This window comes from Crocodylus siamensis, chromosome 2 (genome assembly GCF_052110815.1).
Source record: "Crocodylus siamensis isolate JL-2025a chromosome 2, ASM5211081v1, whole genome shotgun sequence".
NCBI lineage: Eukaryota > Metazoa > Chordata > Crocodylia > Crocodylidae > Crocodylus > Crocodylus siamensis.
This window is the reverse complement of record NC_143396.1, coordinates 233,958,602-233,977,105: the sequence shown is the minus strand read 5'-3', so window position 1 is coordinate 233,977,105 and position 18,504 is coordinate 233,958,602. Positions and strand designations below refer to the sequence as shown.

The following is an 18,504-nucleotide window of genomic DNA, read 5'->3' as shown; positions in this document are numbered from 1 at the left end:
TAGTAAGAGGAAGCAAACTGGCAAGGTAATTTTGGCATCAGGACACTAACCCTTTAATTTTGCAAAGTAATAAACAATGGCATATACCACTCTATTTGATGCAGGGGCTTACAGAATGATCATTCTTTTGGCTTTCTCTAACCCTGGATCCTGCAGACACCCATATTTGGCAGGTACTGTTGGTTCTTTTAGTATGCAGTGAAAAAACCAAAGACATTTCACACCCAGCTATTTCCATTACTGGGTTGGGAGTTCTCTCCCCCAACGGCATTATAAAATCATATCACAGATTTGGAAGGAACCCTAATAATTTTAGATCAACCCCTCCTGCAGAGATGCAGAATTTGCTGTTCTTGAACTATCCCAGCCTGTCAGTCTCTTAAAAACACTTAAAGAAGAATATTTTCCAGATTCACTAGGAAGCTAGTCCCATTGTTCTTCCATTCTTCTAGTTAGGAGATTTTTCCAGAGATATAAACTAAATCTGTTTTGCTGCAATTTCAGCTCACTGTCTCATGTCCTGCTCTCTGTGACAAGAGAGAACAATTTTTCTCCATCTTCCTTACGGCAGCCTTTCAAATAATTAAGAACTGCTAACATGGCTCCCTTATCTCCTTTCCTTGAGACTAAACACACCAAATTCCTTCAGCATTTCCCCCTGCAGCTTGCATGTCAATCTCTTTTATCATCTTCATCACTTGCTTCTGGATTTCCTCTAGATCTTCTGTATATCCTTCTTAAAACATCATGCCCCAAAATGAATAGTGCTCCAGCAGAGGCCTAAGCAATAGGCCTGTGTGAGTAGGCAGCTATTCGATTTGGCTTCGGATCTGGCCATTTTAGATGGCCAGGGATCCAATCCAGAGCTCCAGACCAGGTTCCTGCTTCAATCCAACCGAAGTGGCTCCAAAACTTCGAAGCTGCCTTGGAAATCTGGCCATAGGGTATAACAGATAATCAATTAAATATCGATCACTTTGTTGTTCTGTGTCTGATTTGGATGAAACATGCAGAGATGGTAGCCTCTGCTAAGAGCATAAAGCCTGCCAACTTTCAAAAAAATCAGTGCAGGGGTTTGGGGGGAACTGTACCCCAAATTCTTGAAAGCAAAACTCATGTCACGTGTATGTATTACACCACAGTGGGGTGGTAGCCCCTGGTGAGGCCACAAAGCCTGCCAAGTTTCAAGAAGATCAGTGCAGGGGTTTGGGGGGAACTGCACCTCAAGCTGCTGACAGGCAAAACTCGTGACACAGATAACCCTGTGTGTGTTAAGACACAGCAGGGTGAAAGCTGCAGGGATGGTAATCCCTGCTGAGGCTACGAAGCCTGCCAGCTGTTGAGGAGATAGATGCAGGGGGGTTCTGGGTTCTGAAGACCTGCACCTCTGGTTGCTGACAGGCAAAACTCATGACATGGGTGCTTGTGCAACTTACTGTCTCTGTCTTGGGGCAGTTGATTGTCTGTATTGATTCTTTCCTCTCCTTAGTCTGTGGTTTTGTAGGTGTGAACTGTTGCTAATTAACTGGTTACATTAGCTAGCAACTGTGTATTGAGCTGGTCCCTGAGTGAATCTTGACTGATTGGTAACGGGTAACACAGTAGCTTAGCAGCCAGGCCTGCAGTTGTCACACCCCCCCCCCCCCCCCCCCCGCAACAAAGACAGACACAGTTGCACAAGCACCCATGTCATGAGTTTTGCCTGACAGCAGCCAGAGGTGCAGGGCCCCAGAATCCCCCTGCACCAATCTCCTCGACAGCTGGCAGGCTTCATGGCAGCAGCAGGGGCTAGCAGGCCTGCAGCTTTCACCCTGCTGCACCTTAATACACACAGTGTCACCAATGTCACAAGTGTTGCTTGTCTGCAGCTTGAGGTGCAGTTTTCCCCAAACCCTTGCACTTACCTCCTTGAAACTTGGCAGGCTTTGTGGCCTCAGCAGGGGCCACCACCCCTGCAGTTTTCAGCCCACTGTGCCTTAAAACATGAGTTAATGTACAACCCCGCATCTTTACCTCTGCTCTTCTGAACACTGCACAAATACACTGCTTAGACACATACCTGCACTTGGTCTTTCAGTTCTACAGTCAAACATTCAATCCACTCTACAGAAACAGCACAGATAAATTGTACAGCTTCTTTACCTGTATGCAAATGGCATGATCTAACACTGTATTTTCACTTATCAGTAAACTCACAAACCACACTTGTTTCTCTGCTTATCTGTATGACCTTGTGGTAAAAGGCAGTGAGATATCTAAGCACAGATTGATAATTACTGCTTAAAATGTTGTGTTAAAGAGTTAATGCATGTTTAAATTATTAGGTTAAATTGGGTTCAAAATGGCCATCCAATTTAAACTTAGCTCATCCTAGTGCCAACCTTACACTTACAGACCCAGTTTCAGTGGCTGGCAATCAGTCTAAACCTGTAACGGTACAGAAGTTCCATGCACACAAACCAGTCTAAAAACCACAGAACCTGGTTTAAGATAAACCTCAATCTATGCAGTATCAGACTCATTTGATTCAGGTTAAACAGGTGCATGGAACTTCTGTTCACTTCCCCTGTGCAACTCCAGGACAGGAAAACCCAGATGCTGGCCTTAGCCCTGGAGCTGCTCTTTTCACATGCTCCGTACTGGTCTATTTTTGCACCCATGACCCCCTGGGCACCCGACCAGCCAGTGCTTTCAATCCCCATCCCACAAGTTGCTCTGGGTGCAGCCACTTTTATCAGGGTTTGCTGCTGCCAGAGCCAAGAAAGTAAGTTCCGGTGCAGGGAGGAGCAGGAGGGATGGAGGTGTAGGTTTGCTGGGGGGACCCCCCATCCACGCAAGTCATGCCTGCCCCCCCGCAACCTACAGGTCACACCTGCCTCCCATTCCCTCATTCCCTGGGGGATCCCTGATCCTCTCCAGCCTGCTGGAGCCCCAATCCCTCCCTCCCCTGCTAGTCCCCTCATCCTTACTTACTGCCATAAGGCAGCCATTTTGAATCAATTTAAGCTCCCCTAATGCCCCCAATTGTCTGTACTTAGCTCTACAGGACAAATAAAAAACCTACTAACACTTTATTGATTTCTCAGTTAGAGTTTTTTTGATTCTATAAAAAAATATGCAATGTCCAACTCACATATTAGCCAATTGCTTCAAGTGAAATGAACAGTCCTCAGTGGAGGCGCCCACGGATAGGGGAAAACTGCATGCTGAGACACTTCAATAATTCATTAAACAAACTGACTGGCCTAATTTAAGCAGTTATGTAAGGCCATGTCCTTGTCTCACTGATATCAAAGTTACAGTGGTAGTGATGGCAAGCCAGGATGGGAAGCAAAGACACAGAAATCTGACACCCGATATCTCTCTTTTGCATATTCAAGCCTATTATTCCAATTGTCCCATTAATGGGATTTATACATTTTGTTCAATGACAAGTTATGTTTCTATACATGTCATCTGACTCTAGTTAGCAGAGGAAGTGACTTTAACAGGTCCCAGATTTGTATCATAACCACATGCCTTCTTCATGATTCTCTGGCCTGATGTCCAGATTGTTGCTCTCATGAGGGATGTATAATACAAATAAAGGTATTTTTTAAATGGAGCCAATAGGAAACTAATTATTTTAGCTATGTTCACTACAGAGTCAAAAGCAAGTGACCATTTTCAAAGTCTGAGCCCCTGAATTGGTGAGTGCTACATGTCACCAATAAGAAAAACTTCTTTAGTTTCTGGTTTATCCATTCATTCCAGAGGACAGGAAACCGCTGAGCAGACTTAGATTTTCACAGTCAATTTATGTAATCTGGAACCCTGGAGGAACTTGGGCATGAGCACTTTTAATAAATAATTACCCTGCTGACCCCAAAAATTGAGTTGTGGACCTATGCCATGATGGTATTCAATTAAGCAGATGTGGGATCACTAAAATATCTTGGAAAGTAGATTAGGGGCTGTGCACTCACCTTCAATCTCATGCATTCTTTTTAATTCTCAGTTTCTCTGTTGTTCTTATAATTGCACTTCTCCGGCTGGTCGCCTTTTCTGCTCTGTATTTTTGCTCCATTCTGTTCAGATACACCAGTTTTGTCTGAGGCCTCTTTTTTTGGGGAGACAGACTCTCCTTTAAGTTCAGCACATGCAGCAGCCTCACCTCCTTTCTTCGTGATTTTTTGTCCTTCATTGCGAGTGTTTTGAGTCATCTCCTCCATTCTTCTTCTCAACAACAGTCCTTTATCCCCATTGCATCTGCCACCTGCTGCCTCTTTGGGCTTCCCGCTGAAGCATTCTGTGGAGTTCTTGATCAATTCTTTCTCTGACGGTACTTTTTTTTCCATGCTGTCTCCCTGGGGTGATGACATGTTCTCCTTACTGCTATGCCCAACAGCTTGCCCAGTGCTTGTAGTACTGCTTTCTGAAGTACTGCTGCTTGTGCACTTGTTTTGCTGAGAGGTGTCAGTGGTGTTTGGCTTCTTAACATTATCTTCTACAATTCCTTGCTTGCTTAGCTTGGACTCTGGCTTAGAGTCACCCATGCCAGACACAGACACCTCCCCTTCTAGACACATGGCTGCTTTCTGTTTCTCCCTCTGATTGTCCTGTGCAGACAAAATCTTCTCACATTTCTGGCCCTGTGATGAAAAGACACCATGATCTTGGGAGCTTGATGGCTGCCCATCCTCTTCTGGATCTGCTGGGCAATTGAGTTCCATCTCCTCCTCACCAGCTGGAACTTCACATTTCAGGTTTTCAGTGCTTGTGAGGCCCTGGAATGAGAAATGTGAACAGCCCACTGAGTTTGGTTTTTAAAAATAACAATATAGTACTTACCTTGTAAAGATTCCCAAAGGCTTCCTTAGGCTGATCTTAATTTTCAAGTATTATTATTGAAAATAGTACCTTAACTTTCAGAAGGGAAATGGAAACACAGAGAAGTTAAAGGACTTCCCTAGTTTAAAAAAGTGGGTCAGTGACTGAGGCAGATGAACATTCCAGCTCCCTTGTCTTGAGACTCCAGCCTACCTGAACCAGCATGTATGTAGTCAGGCTTGCCTGCACGAGTCAAACAGATGTTCTGTAAACCCACCTGGCTATCAGGGTCATCCTTTTGAAATGGCATGTCCTCACCTTCCTTTGCATCCCATCTGTGAAAATAAAACACAGAACTTGGGCTGTCAGCTCTTCAGATGACAAAGCAACCCTCTCTGCCCAAGTCACAGACAGGAACCCCTACAGATCTTGTCAGTGCCATCCGTTTAATGTCAGAATGGGTAACTACTGTGTGATACAAAACACTGCAAAACACTCTTGACTGGGGCATGAGAGGTAAAGACTGGAGACTGAAGTGACCCAGCTTTCCAGGACAGCAAGACAGAGCAACTGCAAAGGCTGCTTACACATTTAGTAGATTCATTTACTAAATGGAACGCCACAGCACACGTCCATAACGTTCTTCCTTCTCAATGTCTGTTCTACAGCAGTAGTTCTCACCTGGTCCATGGATGCTCACATAGTAGATGTAGGACAAGTGGATGGCTGGGTTGACCAAGTCCCTGCCCCCAAATATTCTTATGCTGATAGGCAGTATTTTGGTGAGAAGTTGTAATGATCTGTGCATGATATTCGCCGACAGTAGTTGCTTTTGTATAGTACAGTGGCCAGGCTAATGATATTGACTGAGAGGTGCAGCATTGGTCAAGATGACTGCACCGCACTGCCTAGCACCAATATAGGCAGTGCTTTGCAGAGTTGCCTAAGCCAACTTTATATGGGCTGATGTCTAAATCATTGAACCAAACTGTTGAACCTCCTGAACCAAAAGCAGGAGAGCTCTATTCTGGCTCTATCATTTCTAGTTCCAAAAGTCACCTGCTGGCACCTCCCATAGTGGCGTAAGGCCATTTTCCTCAGCACACCACCACCAGCCCGGGCTCTAAGGCACTGCTGCCAGCCATGGAGCCCAGGCTGCTCCCAGCAGGCAGCTGGGAGGCTGCAAGCCCTGCTGCAAGCAGACTGGACTCCCTGGCCCAGCTGCAACTAGGAGGCTGCAAACAGCTGCTCCAGGCTCTGGCATGTCGGCACTCCGGCACCTTTCAAGGTAGACATTGTGGGTTTTTTGGCACTCCGGCCAAAAAACATTGCCTAGCCCTGTTCTATAGGGATCAAAGTCACCTCTCCCAATTCAGTCCATGATAGTTCTAGAATATCTCTGGGGCGTTAAAATATTTATAATTGATAGAACAGGCTCAGGAGAAAAGTAATTCACAAAACAACTTGCTTTCAAGGAAATGGTAGAGGTGGGCCTAGATTAATTACTTGGTGCTCCCTGATTCTGATATTTCCTGCTCCCACACAGAGCATGTGATGCATGAACAGTCAGCTTCTCAACCACACTGCTCCCATACTGAGGAGTTGTTTTTGGCATGAGAAGGGGGACATTCCACTCCTTCCTTCACAGAGGCCTCCTACACTTTGTACAGATGCTATCTCACCCTGCCCCAACACTTCTTACTGTACTGGTGTTGGGATGTAGATCTAAGGTAGGTCCCAGGACATATTACACTGATTAGAGAGCATGGTTTGCCTGCCACAGTATTCCTACCTACTACCCAGCCAGTCCCACCTACTTGATAAATCTCAAGGTACTTTCCTAGTCCTCTTAAGAAGCACTGCACAATCCTGGTACAACCCAGTCTCTGATGGAAATAAAGTCTCCATACATGAAACATGAAGAAAACAGGACTTAGATTGGGACTCTAACTCCATCTCATTCAAATGCCCACCTACCCACACCCATCCACATATGCACGCACACACACATACATTATGTAATTCAATCTCTGTCTCAACCAAACTGTTTCATCCCCTTCAAAAGGAAAGTACAACTCAACATGTAGCATGGATGCAGATTGGCTTTAGTACAAACTCCTGCACAAACACGTCTTGATAAAGTAATGCTGAATGGTGAGACTTCAAAAAAAATCATGTCCTCTGCAATCACTGACTCTTGTATCAACTTATCTTCTAAATGTGTTCAGGTACACCTGATTTATTCCACCTTTTGCTTGTATATTGATGGCACCTTTAAAGCACTTACCTTGACAGGAGAAGCTGTTCTGAAGCCACTAAATCTTACTGAGCATATCTACACATGTCCCCAACTGTGCAGTTACTTTAGTACTTTAGTCATTTAGTACTTTCACAAGTACTAAATGATTGCACAGTAATGACTGTTACTGCTCAGTCCCAGAGGCACACAGGCTGTTTCTGACCCTACTGTGCAGTAGGAACAAGCTACTACAGCACAGTAGCGTTGGCATCATGGTTCATGGCCGCCAATGCTATGTCACTGTACCTCGTCACTATGGTGAAGTGGTGTCTCATGCAGACACACCCCCAAGTCGGTTATTAAAATTCTAATCTAAAGAACCTATAAAATCCAATTCCCAGTACAGATTTTGTCACTAGGCTATTAATACATCCCAGTTGCTTATTCGGATGTCTGTCATAATCTGGACTTTGCTTTACTAACACTGATAAGGCCCAAGTGTACCAGAACTCTGCCTGCAACTCCGTATATGGAGGAAAAGGTGAAGAGCCCAATTACTCAGGGATAACAGTGACTTACACAATATGCTGATGAATACAGGACATTTCCTAGTCTCCACAGCTGAAAAATAGATAACAAATACTGCAGAATGAAGTGTCGCTCTGCATTTATAAAGCAAAGTATCCCAGAACCACAGGGACAGGCCTGTGAAATGTTCTAGAGGCTGTGATCATTAGGGGGTGGCAAGAGAGGGGGCACCCTGCAAGGAGAGGGAGAATGGAGATCCCTGGTTGAGGGAGCTAGCTGTGACTGAGGGGAGGTTGACCTTGGGAGATATTTTGCAGGAATCTTTATGATGTCTAGCTGGTAGTCTGGACATAGGGCCAGTTTTGTTTTATCATAATCTGTTGTCAAAGCATTTGATCACCTTTCCTTTTTTATACTATTTGTTCTTCCTTGTAATAAACCTTTTTGTTTTTCTGTTACTTTAGTGAAATGCCTGTGATAAATTGTGATTTCTGGGCAAATTAATAACCTGTGCATACCCATTCAGCAGACGGGGGACTAATACGCTTACACAAGCCTAGGGTATATCTTTCAGAGTACCCCAACACCTTGGAGCAGCGTGCTCAAACTTTTTGCCCCATGGGCCAGATAGGCAGTGCCAAGTAGGCACAATTCTGCATGTGGGGCTAGCATGGGGGGCTCCATGTGAGGGGTGTGCAGCCCAATCCTGATCTAGACATGGCGAGTTGGGTGGGTTGGGTGGAACAGCCCTGATTTAGACATGCGGGGGAGGGGGGTGGCTGGGGTAGAGTGGCCCCAATCCGAATGCATGGTCCACAGGACAGAGGTTGAGCACCCCTGCCCTAGGGTTTTGTCACACAAGGGCATGCCCCACTACTTAGTCATCTTGAGCTATACAAGATGATGTGCTGGAGCATATGTCAGAGGCAATATATAGAACCTTGTTTGATTAGGGATTCATTAGAGGCACTATCAGGCCTTGTTCACCTCGATTTTTCTGAAGTTTTCTGATAGACAGCAATACTGCTTGGCAGTTATAGAGCCTTGGTTCTGGATAACTGTAGACATGTGGTGATTATCCCAGGAAACACTTGCCTATTTATTTTCAAATTTCAGTAGGAAAACAGGCCCTTGCCCATTGAGCTAAGTGAGAAGGAAAATGCATGTCGGCCTGAATTCTTCTTCAGTACAACTCTGAAGTTCAGTGCACCACTTAGCAGCTTGTTCTCTCTTTGATAAATTTAAGCCAGAATATGCAACCCAAAAATATATTTTGGGTGCAGGCCTACAGGTATAGTGTGCCATGTAACCCACTGCAATTTCTGTGTGAATAAAGTATGCTTAGGGGCTCCAGCGTGCAGTTATACAAAATCCACTCTGCACCAGTTTGTCAGCCTGACGGGACCTTAAAGTGGGAGCTAATTATATTTATACCCATTTAAAGACTCCTGTACAGTGCTAGAGCAGTGTACAGTAGCCTTAATGCAAAAAGATTCAGGGCCACACCTAACATGTTACTTAAATTTCCCTTTTAGGGTGATAAAAACAGTAAAAAAAGTGACAAAGAAAATGTGTAACTGCTATGTGACATTGCTGGATGGAAGAATTCATTAACTGTGCTTCTCTCATGTACTAGGTTCCATTCAGCCGATATGATGACCACTTGTCACAAAATTAGTAGAATATTCCTAATGTGGGAGCAGAACTGCTGCTTGGCAGCTATGGAGTCAGAGTCCCCCTGTGGACGTCGCTGACACTAAATGTCACAGTACACTGAGGGCAATGTGGCAAATGCACTTTTAAGCACTGAGTTAGTATTTAAATTGTCTTGAATCAAACCCTAATGGGATTAATTGGGAAACCAAGATGCATTTGATTTTAATTACAGAGATACACCCATCCTTTAAACACTTCACTGTAAATTAGAACCATACAGTACTTGGAGCACAGCTCAAGGACTTCAAAGTCTGAGGTGCACTATGCCTGGTTCTGCCACTCATGTACTATGAAGCCTCACATAAATCAGTTTTGGCAGTCAAAATATAGAATCCAAAGGTGGATTTTCAGATATGCTGAAGACCCTCAGCACCTTGGACAGTCAGGCTTCAGGTGTCCAAAAATAGCCAACAAAAACTAGAAGTTGCTTCTTTTTTTTTTCTTTTTGGAAATCTGGTTGTTAATGTCACTGCCTCTGTTTCCACATCTATAAAACAGGGCTGACGCATCTTCTGACTCAGTTGTATCTCTTCTTAGGGTTTATTTATGCAGATTGATGCTATTTGTATAGCGTTTTAAATATTCAGAGTTACGTCAAGTTTTTCATATTGTTAGTTGTATTTCTTAAGTAGTCTCCGGTACCTTATAGAATAAGTTAATTACAAGACCTCATTCTACTGCTCCTGGCACTCAGGCAACCCTACTGGTTTCTCTGGAGATGCCTGCACTTAACTGAGGGTAGATCATGACCCAGACACACAGTGGCAAATTATGATAACAACAGCAAAACATTAAATGGAGATGTATAGCAGAGGGTAAAACTGCATTTTAACTGGATTTTGAAATCAGATGAACAGGTACAAGCACAGTTGGCTGTCACCAGAGCAGAAACAACACAGAGGAGAAGTCTTTTGCACCAAGAGACTGGTTGGAAACCAGAGAACAGGCCACTACTGGATCAATAGAGAGCCTGAGGACAGGGAAGGGGACACTGTAATTAAACAAGGTCAGTGGAGGGGGAAAACAGACACAGTAGTTCTGAATTGATCCTGAAATGAATGCAAAGCCAGTGCAATTATGTGAGGCCAGTGAGGGGGATGTGGTTACATTTCAACAGGTCAGTGTGTTGTGCCCACATCTTCTGTAATACTCCCAGTCCTGCAGATGAAAAGAAGGAAATTTGTGTCAATTCCACGTGCTCCCCCTAGCTTTTCCATATATTATCTCCAAATTAACCATATTTCCCCTTCCAAGCAGCTGGTGAATGAGGCGAGGGGTCCAAATTCCCTGGAGTAACTAGATGAGCATGAAAAAAAATCAGCTGCATTGGAGTGGTAAAGATGAGAAAAAGGAAAAAAATGATAAAGTGACACATTTAAGAGGACAATGTCACATAGGATCTCAGTGTCTCATACGGACCTGAAGAACAGCTTGGTGTAACCATGGCAGCCACAGATGCTTTTATTCTCTCTAAAACATGCTAGAATGCCATAACCCCCTGCACCTGAGTCAGAAAAATGCACTGAACAATACACACCTTCTAAAACTGCTGCAGGAGAAGGAACAAGCTGTTAGAGGCTAAGATGGGCCAAACAACATCTCTGAAGCATAGGCTTTAAACATAACCCTTTTCAAAGGCTTCTAAAAGCACTGCTGAATAAACTAGTTGGCTGGCTCCTGAGGCAGAAACACCCCCCAAAAGAAAGGGGGAGTGTTCAAGGAACGATGAAAGTCTTACAGGGAATACTGTCACCACAAAAAAGATTTTTTTGCTTTAAAACCTTTCCAAAAAATCCCCTAGTTTTGGCTCTGCCACTATTTGAGCAGAGGCCAAGAAAACAGGCAGGCTGATTCAAGCCTAACATAAGGAATGACAAGCTGTGCTTTCCAGTGCTCAGAAGAATCTGGCTGCAGAAAAAGCAAAGCCCAGCAGTGCTAAGGCATTACATACCAACCAGCCAGCGTTTGGCGTGACACAAAACAGCAGTGCCTTAAGATCAAAGCATCAGCAGCTGATTTTTAAAAAAGGATATTCAGGTATACATCACAGCAGATGTCCAGGTCATAAAGTCTGTTTGGCCCCTGATAAATCCCATATTTGTGGATCTCCAGTAGAGTAAATACAACATTATAGTTAGGTATAGGGCCAATCCCCATGTGCAGGGGCGTGTGGTTTGTGGTGCCACAAACTACTTTGTGGCGCCACAAACAGCGTGTGGGGAATGTGAAAATGTGCGCTGCACTGCAAATTTGCAGCATGGTGGCAAAATATGCTACCAGAAAATCCTAGTAGGAAAAAAATATACTCCTGGGAAAAAAGTGGTGCAGACCACATGTCAATAGCATACACCACAACAAATGGAGGGCTAGCACCCAGAGCAACACTCTGGCTGCCAGCCAGGCCCTGTGATGCCAGATCTGCACCCCTGCTGCACCAGAACACCAGGTAATACTGCTGAGACCTTCACAGGTGCCGGCCCCAAGCCCCCTTACCTCTACCTGGGACAATTTGCTGTGCACTGAAGCACACGTGCAGGGGCGTGCGATGGGGCACAAAGTAGCAGCACAAATTTGTGCCACTGCTGTTTGTGCCTCTACAAGCACACACTCCTGCATGTGGGGACCCACCCTATGTTGCTAAGAGTGGTATTGTCAAAAATCACGTTCCCAAAACATACAGCACGCTCTTGGCAACAATGAACAGGTTTCCTTTAGAGAAGTGGTTCTCAAGCTTATTACTCAAGGCACCCCTTTTTAGACTCCAGGAATTCCTCAGAAAATATCAGCTCTGAACATTCACACTCATTTTTTTTCTTTGATTGTGGAAACACAATAAAGTAATTCTTCTATTGCAAAGAACTCAAAGGACCCCAATAGATCAGAATGCTTTTGACACCATGGATTCCTCTCTGGGCCTATCTTGTGAATCACGTAGGTGTTTGCACACCTGACAGTGCTAATATTGTGCAGTACAGCACACGGCCCTTAAAAGGATCTCAAGGCACTCAGTATACCTTGCCACCTGGTTGAGAATCACAGCTTTAGAGAAACAGAAAAGGCAAAAAAGCAACTAGAGCTTGAGGAGATTCCAAGGCTTGCTTTTGGTGAGGAGCCTCAACAAAGAGAAGTTAAACATCTCAGTCTCATCTGACCAGCTTCAGGCTTATGTGCACCAGAATGAGATATCAGAGATGAGGCCCTGACATGAGAAGCACTGCTATTGTGCTGAGCTCCACCAGCATGACAGATAGCTGAAGCAGTCCTGTTTAAGGCAGCGGTGATAGTGTAGCATGGGAAGAAGTTGCTTTGGAATGAAAAGGTCCAGGACCTCCTTAAGGCTTTTTTTTTAATACTAACTACCACCTTGAATTTCAAGCTTCAGGCATCTTAAACCAATTTCCAAGTATTAGTAATGAGGAGGAGACTGAACATGTGGGGCAAATTAACTCACAGTTACCCTCTGTAGAGCAATTAGACATCTGGGTCTGGCCACTGCCAGAGAAAACACTGGACTAAATGGCCCTTTAGTGCCATTCCTGTTTGCCAGCCATTCAGCACAGAGCGTGGAGCACAGTGTAACATACTGTCGTCACACTGCCCTGCCTAAAAAGGGAAACAAATAAACTCTTTCTGTTCATTCCAATAAGCAGCTCAAGAATTGTGACTGATTTTTAGCTTATGCCATGTTAATGATAATTGCGCCTGAAGCCAACAATACAGAGCCTAATTTATACATATCCATAGACCGGGAATACATCAGCACCAACCAGGATAAGACTTTATTAAAGATTAAACATAGGGAAGAGATAAGTCTTATAATGCTATTAGGTTTTTCTAATATCATCATTCCTTCTCATCTGGCTCTTCATACCTGATTGACCGGGAGCAGGGACTGAGCACACAAGGGTTTTGGAGCAGAATCAGAGCAGCTGGCTCATGGCACATAGTGCACTTGCTGACAGCTTTACTTCGTAGATCCCTTCCTTTTGATTACATCTGACTCTCCCAGAATGACCTGGAGAAATGTCCTTTCTCCATAAGGGAAAAGAAATGTATTACTAAAGATGTGAAAATCAAGGTTTGACCAAAATAAACCACCCTTCCTGACATCTGAGTTTCTTTGTTAAGCTATTCTGTCCCTTGGAGCAGAAACACTGCAGCCCCCAGTCACAAAACAGTATTTTATTCAAGTGGAATTAGTTTTTCCAGATGCAGAATGCACCTGCAGCTGAGCTTTCCCAGCCAACCATTCAGATCAAAGTAGTTGTCAGAGGTCTTTTATACAACTCCTCAAGGAAGGTATCCCAAGACAAGGTATTTCTGAAGCAAGGACCCAACTCAGTCCTTTCTCCGCACCTTTCAGCAGGCACTGTTCTAGAGAACAGGATGGGAGTCCTAGGTGAAGGAGGACTCGCAACTACTGCTTGGGTTGGCAAGAACTGCTTGGGTTGGGTTGAGTTGAGCTGAACACCCTGATCTTCCTCTCTTCCAAAACAACCTAAAAAGTCCAGTCATGAAAACTAGCAGGCCCAGCTGAGAAGGAGGCTGAAAGGAAGAAAATGATCTTTGTAATGGTTCAACTCCTGTTTCCAGGGTAGCACAGACATGGAAAACACAATGTGTTTGTTCCATTCAAGTTTCCTACGGTAACTGCCCTTGGGGGATTTATGTGCATCTACCTCAGTAAGACACAGTCTGTTCTTGGAACAACAAGTTGTCCAGAAATCTCTCCAGAGGGGGGATCACAAGTATGTTATTTTATAGGAACAAATCATAGTACATTATAAAGTGAGTCTTGGAAACTGAATTCTTCTGTTTGGCTTAGAGCTCTGAGCAGTGCTTAACTGCTCAAGTGCTGGTGGCAGCAGAGAGGGCAATACTGGAGGTGGTAGCTTTTCCTCTACGTCAGAGCTAAACCAACACCAGTATAATGTCAGGAGTCACTAGGTGCCTCTACATGTTCATAATAATATGATGAAATAAACTCTGGCACTTATTGCTCCAGAATTTATTGATCCTGGGTGCCTGGGACTGCAGCACAGTGAGTTGGGTCAGAGCAGCCCTGGCTTGCAGGGCACCTGAGACATCAGTCTGCCAGCCTGGGGCTGCTCCAAGAAGCTCAGAGTGCTGCAGAGGCGCTGGTTGAAGCATGAGGGTGCTCCAGTGTGGGGCTAGCCGACAGCCCCACACTGCATGTATAGACACAGAAATGTTTACTGCAGAGCTAAATAGTCTACTCCACAGTAAATGTCTTGTGTAGATGTGCCCACTGTGTTGTAACCATCTTTCAGATGTGATGGTAATCTTTCAGATGAGATGTGAGGGCCAGACTACTTGTGGTGGTTTAAAGGCATGAAACTTCTTGCATATCTATAGCTGTGCAAAGCTTCGGTAGCCAATTCAATTTGGAGGAGATTTGGCTCGATTCAGTGGCTGAATCTCCAAATCCAACTCAAATCAGGAGACCCAGTAAAAGCTCCTAATCAAATTGGAAACCTCTGAATTGATTTGGAGAGATTTGGAGGCGATTTGGAGATTTGGCCATAGACTAAACAGGCAGCAGTCCTCAAGGATGCTGGACACAGCTGCCTCCAGCTGGTAAGTCTGCTGTGGTGGTCGAAGTGGGGAGGGAAGGGGCATGGGGGTGGGCAGATCAACATCCCTACAGTGAGGGAGGGATTAGGGCTGGGGCAGGGACAAGCTGCCCTGCCAGGGTGGGGGGGCACAGGACTCAGGGAAGGGGGCTCCCACCACTGCACGCTCCTGCACGCCGCCAGTCTGGGATGGCATGGGAACCGGTGTGTGCCCCTAGACCTGCGTGGGGTGGCCTGGGCTGGGCCGTGCTCCGTGGGGCAGGTGGAGCCAGGGCTGCATTCCAGGTAGCTAGCTTGATGAACTGTAGTATTAGATAAAAGACAATTGCTCTAACACCCCTGCCCCGGCTGGGTAACCGGCAGCAGGGCATAGACCCTGCTCCCAGTGCTGCTGCGCCTGTATCCCGTGCCCACCCCACTCAGCTGGACAAGCGGTGGGAGGGCAGAGCCCCTGCTCCCAGTGCCTTCCACCAGCCATCCAGAGCACAGCCTGGCCCAGCCCACCCCGCCTGGGTTTGGGGGCACACGCCTGCTCCCATGCCCTCCCGGGCTGGCAGTGTACAGTGGCGGGAGCTGGAGGCAGCTGTGTCCAGCCTCCTTGAGGACTGCTGCCTGTTAAGTCTATGGTTGAATCTCTGGGTCCGAGTCAAATGGGGACAGTGATTTGAATCACTGAATTAAATCAGTCCCTCCAAATTGGTCCAATCCGAATTGAATACTTGCCATATTGCACAGGCCTAATAATCTCCCTCCTGACACCAGGTCTTCCTGACAAAATAATCCCTCCCCGTTCCACCACCACAGGCACATCAGCATCCAGCAGCTAGGTAGAGTAGGTAGCCTGGAGCAGGCCTGTGTGCCTGTCCCCGAGACATGCTCAGGCCCTCTGTCTTGGGAGAGCTTGAGAGCAGTGCTGGGAATGTGTGGCACATTCATCTCCACTTCAAGCCACACAGGGCTGTACCTGAGCCATCTGCTCTGAGTAACTGTAGTGTCTGATGAGCCTAAAGCTGAGAGCAAGTGGGCAGGACTTATTTTGTTGGTGCTGAATCTGGGGTCAGGAGAAATGATGTATAACTGTGGCCTGAGTTTCCACTGAGTTAGAGGTATTAGGGATGTCCCTGCCAAATGAGTACTTACCTTTTACCTTCCTAAAGTTCTCCCAGCACTCTTAGATGGATAGAGTTTTCTTCCTCACTTATTGTTCAACAATTTTACGTATTTTACTTCAGAGATGGTAATATTTAATTGGTTAGAGAAATAATCCCTGGCAGATAGCCTTTAATCGATGTCTTAAGTCACAAATTTCAGATCTGAAACCATGTTTACTCAAGTGTGGGGTTGTTCAGATCTGGGAACTCAGACTGATTTTGTGGTAGATGGAGCATTCAGAAGTGTGTGTGTGTTGGGGGGGGCTGTAGCTATTATATCTTTCAAGATGTAAAACATGCTCTGTGACAGCATCTTTTCTCTTGGAAAGAGCTGCTATTGGGAATGAATGTAGCTTATACAAAATACTGGGCTGTTTATATTATTCTTAACCAATTCAAGTGACTGCAATTTCATTAAGAGGTGTGACTAGCTGATTGGATTTGATAAGACATAACAGGACCTTTCTTTATGCTATAAATACATTCCAGCACAAACTACAAGATAAAGTCACTCAAGTGCATTTCCTCACAACACAAATAGCAACAAGCAAGGAAAAACTGCATTAAAACAGCAGCCACACTTGACACAATGTTGGTGCACTAGCTCTATCACTACTGTGATATGCTAAGACACTGCATGCTAGGACCTTAACTCACTGAACTTCAGTTCAACAATGCTATCACCCTCAGTGAACATATCAAAAAACAAAAAGCAAGCATCATGGTACCACCTCAGCTTCAGCCCAGTAACTTATTTTATAACGTATTAGAAATATGCATAAGAAACTTGTCTTTTTATGCATCTGTTTAACTATGTAGTTATTGCAGAATTGACTTGATTATATTAAGAATATAATACAGAGTCACATTTTATGTTTTTGGTAAATTAAGAGGCTTGAGGTATATAATGAACTTCAAGTTCTTTTGGTGTCTGGCATATGCCGTGGGTTAAGTTTTAAGATTAGAATTGTTATTAAGCCAGTAGGTAATGTAACACTGGAAAGCTGTAATGCGTCTTGAAGTCTTCTAATTTTGGAAGCTACGCAAAATCATTCAAGTATAAAACGCAAATGTCTGTATTCTCTTTTCCTATACTCCAGCATGATCAGGGTTTCCGGGATGATTAGCAGAATCTGTCTGTACAGTTTATGAATTCTGGCTGTTGTTATAAAAATGTCACTTCAGCATGCATGCACAGCACATTCCAGCACCATGTAGAGATACCAGTACTAGCACTGAACAAGCCAGCTTGACCATGTAGCATGGTGCTCTATGTGGTTTATCTAGCCCCACACTGGGCACACCTACACGTGCAATTAATGCAGCTGAATAAACTCCAGTGTAGTTTGTGACAGAGTTTATTGCTTTCAGGCACTGTGTTTGCATGTGTGTCCAGGACTGCATCATGTTGAGCTAGGGCAGAGCAGCCCTGGCTAGCAAGGAGTCTTAGGCGTCAGCCTGCCAGCCCAGGGCTGCTCTGACCCAGCTCAACGTGCTGTGGAGGGGTTGGCTGGTGCATGAAGGTAGCCGGCAGGCAGCCCCCACACTGAAGCACCCTTGTGTCCCAGCCAGCCCCATCAGCATCTATACATGCACCGTGGTGGTGCAAACTCCACCATAGGATAGTACTTGTGTCAAGCAGTACTATCCTACGATGGAGTTAATTAGTTTACTCCATCCTAATAGCGCCACCCATGTAGATGGTGACATTTTACTGCAGAGCTAATTAGTCGGCTCTAAAGTAAATGTCTCATGTAGACGTACCTTGGTTGTCTATACAAGGCACTACATCATACCAGGTTAACATATCCTGTGAGAACTGCTGGCTTGATAACAGACTCGGTCTCTCCATATTCACCCTGTTCACATCCCAGCAAAACCAAGGACAAGGGTGAGTATAGAACTCAGAATCTAAAATCACCTTGAGGCAACTGGCTCATCTCAGTTGGAGAAAGGTAATTCTTCCTCCTGTCCTAGGAAGAAGGGCAAGGAAGTGAATGGAAACTACCAGCAACAAGACAAAGGGACAGAGGTGACAATGGATAGTTAAAAGATCTGAAAAGGAAAGACTCAGAGAGGTGCAGAGGGATTTTCTGGCTGGAGGCACTGCAGTTGAGCATGCTTTTAAAGCAGAGGAGGACCTGGGTTTAGTTACAGGAAGAAATAAATTGTCAAAGAACACTAATCCTGAGCTGCATGTCTACCTTACTAAATGTAAACAGATACCCCTGGGCTTCCAAGAACTGGTGAGGTAGAAGGAAGGCTTGTGTTAAGGGAGTTTATTGTTTTTCTGGAGCTCTATTGACTCTTGCACTTTGTCTTTTAGTAGAATGATCATCAGAGACTCACAGAGCTGGTAGAGACCTCAAGGTTCTTGTCATCCAAACCCATGTACAAATGTTAGATATGCTATATCCAACCAGAGGCAGATCCAGAGGTTGAAGCAGTACCTGAAAACCTCCAGTGA

At 45.0% G+C, this 18,504-nt stretch overlaps 1 protein-coding gene across 1 annotated transcript in view; it reads right to left on the bottom strand.

Moving 5' to 3' along the window:
* Positions 1-18,504, bottom strand: part of CCDC9B (coiled-coil domain containing 9B) — a 94,562-nt gene that overhangs the window by 7,333 nt on the left and 68,725 nt on the right. Inside the window, exons 12-13 of the mRNA XM_090034970.1 lie at positions 5,087-5,144; positions 3,966-4,766 (exon numbers count right to left, since the gene is read on the bottom strand). Coding sequence (XP_089891096.1) covers positions 3,987-4,766; positions 5,087-5,144 — 838 coding nt within the window. The 3' untranslated portion in view covers positions 3,966-3,986. The remainder of the gene's footprint in view (positions 1-3,965; positions 4,767-5,086; positions 5,145-18,504) is intronic.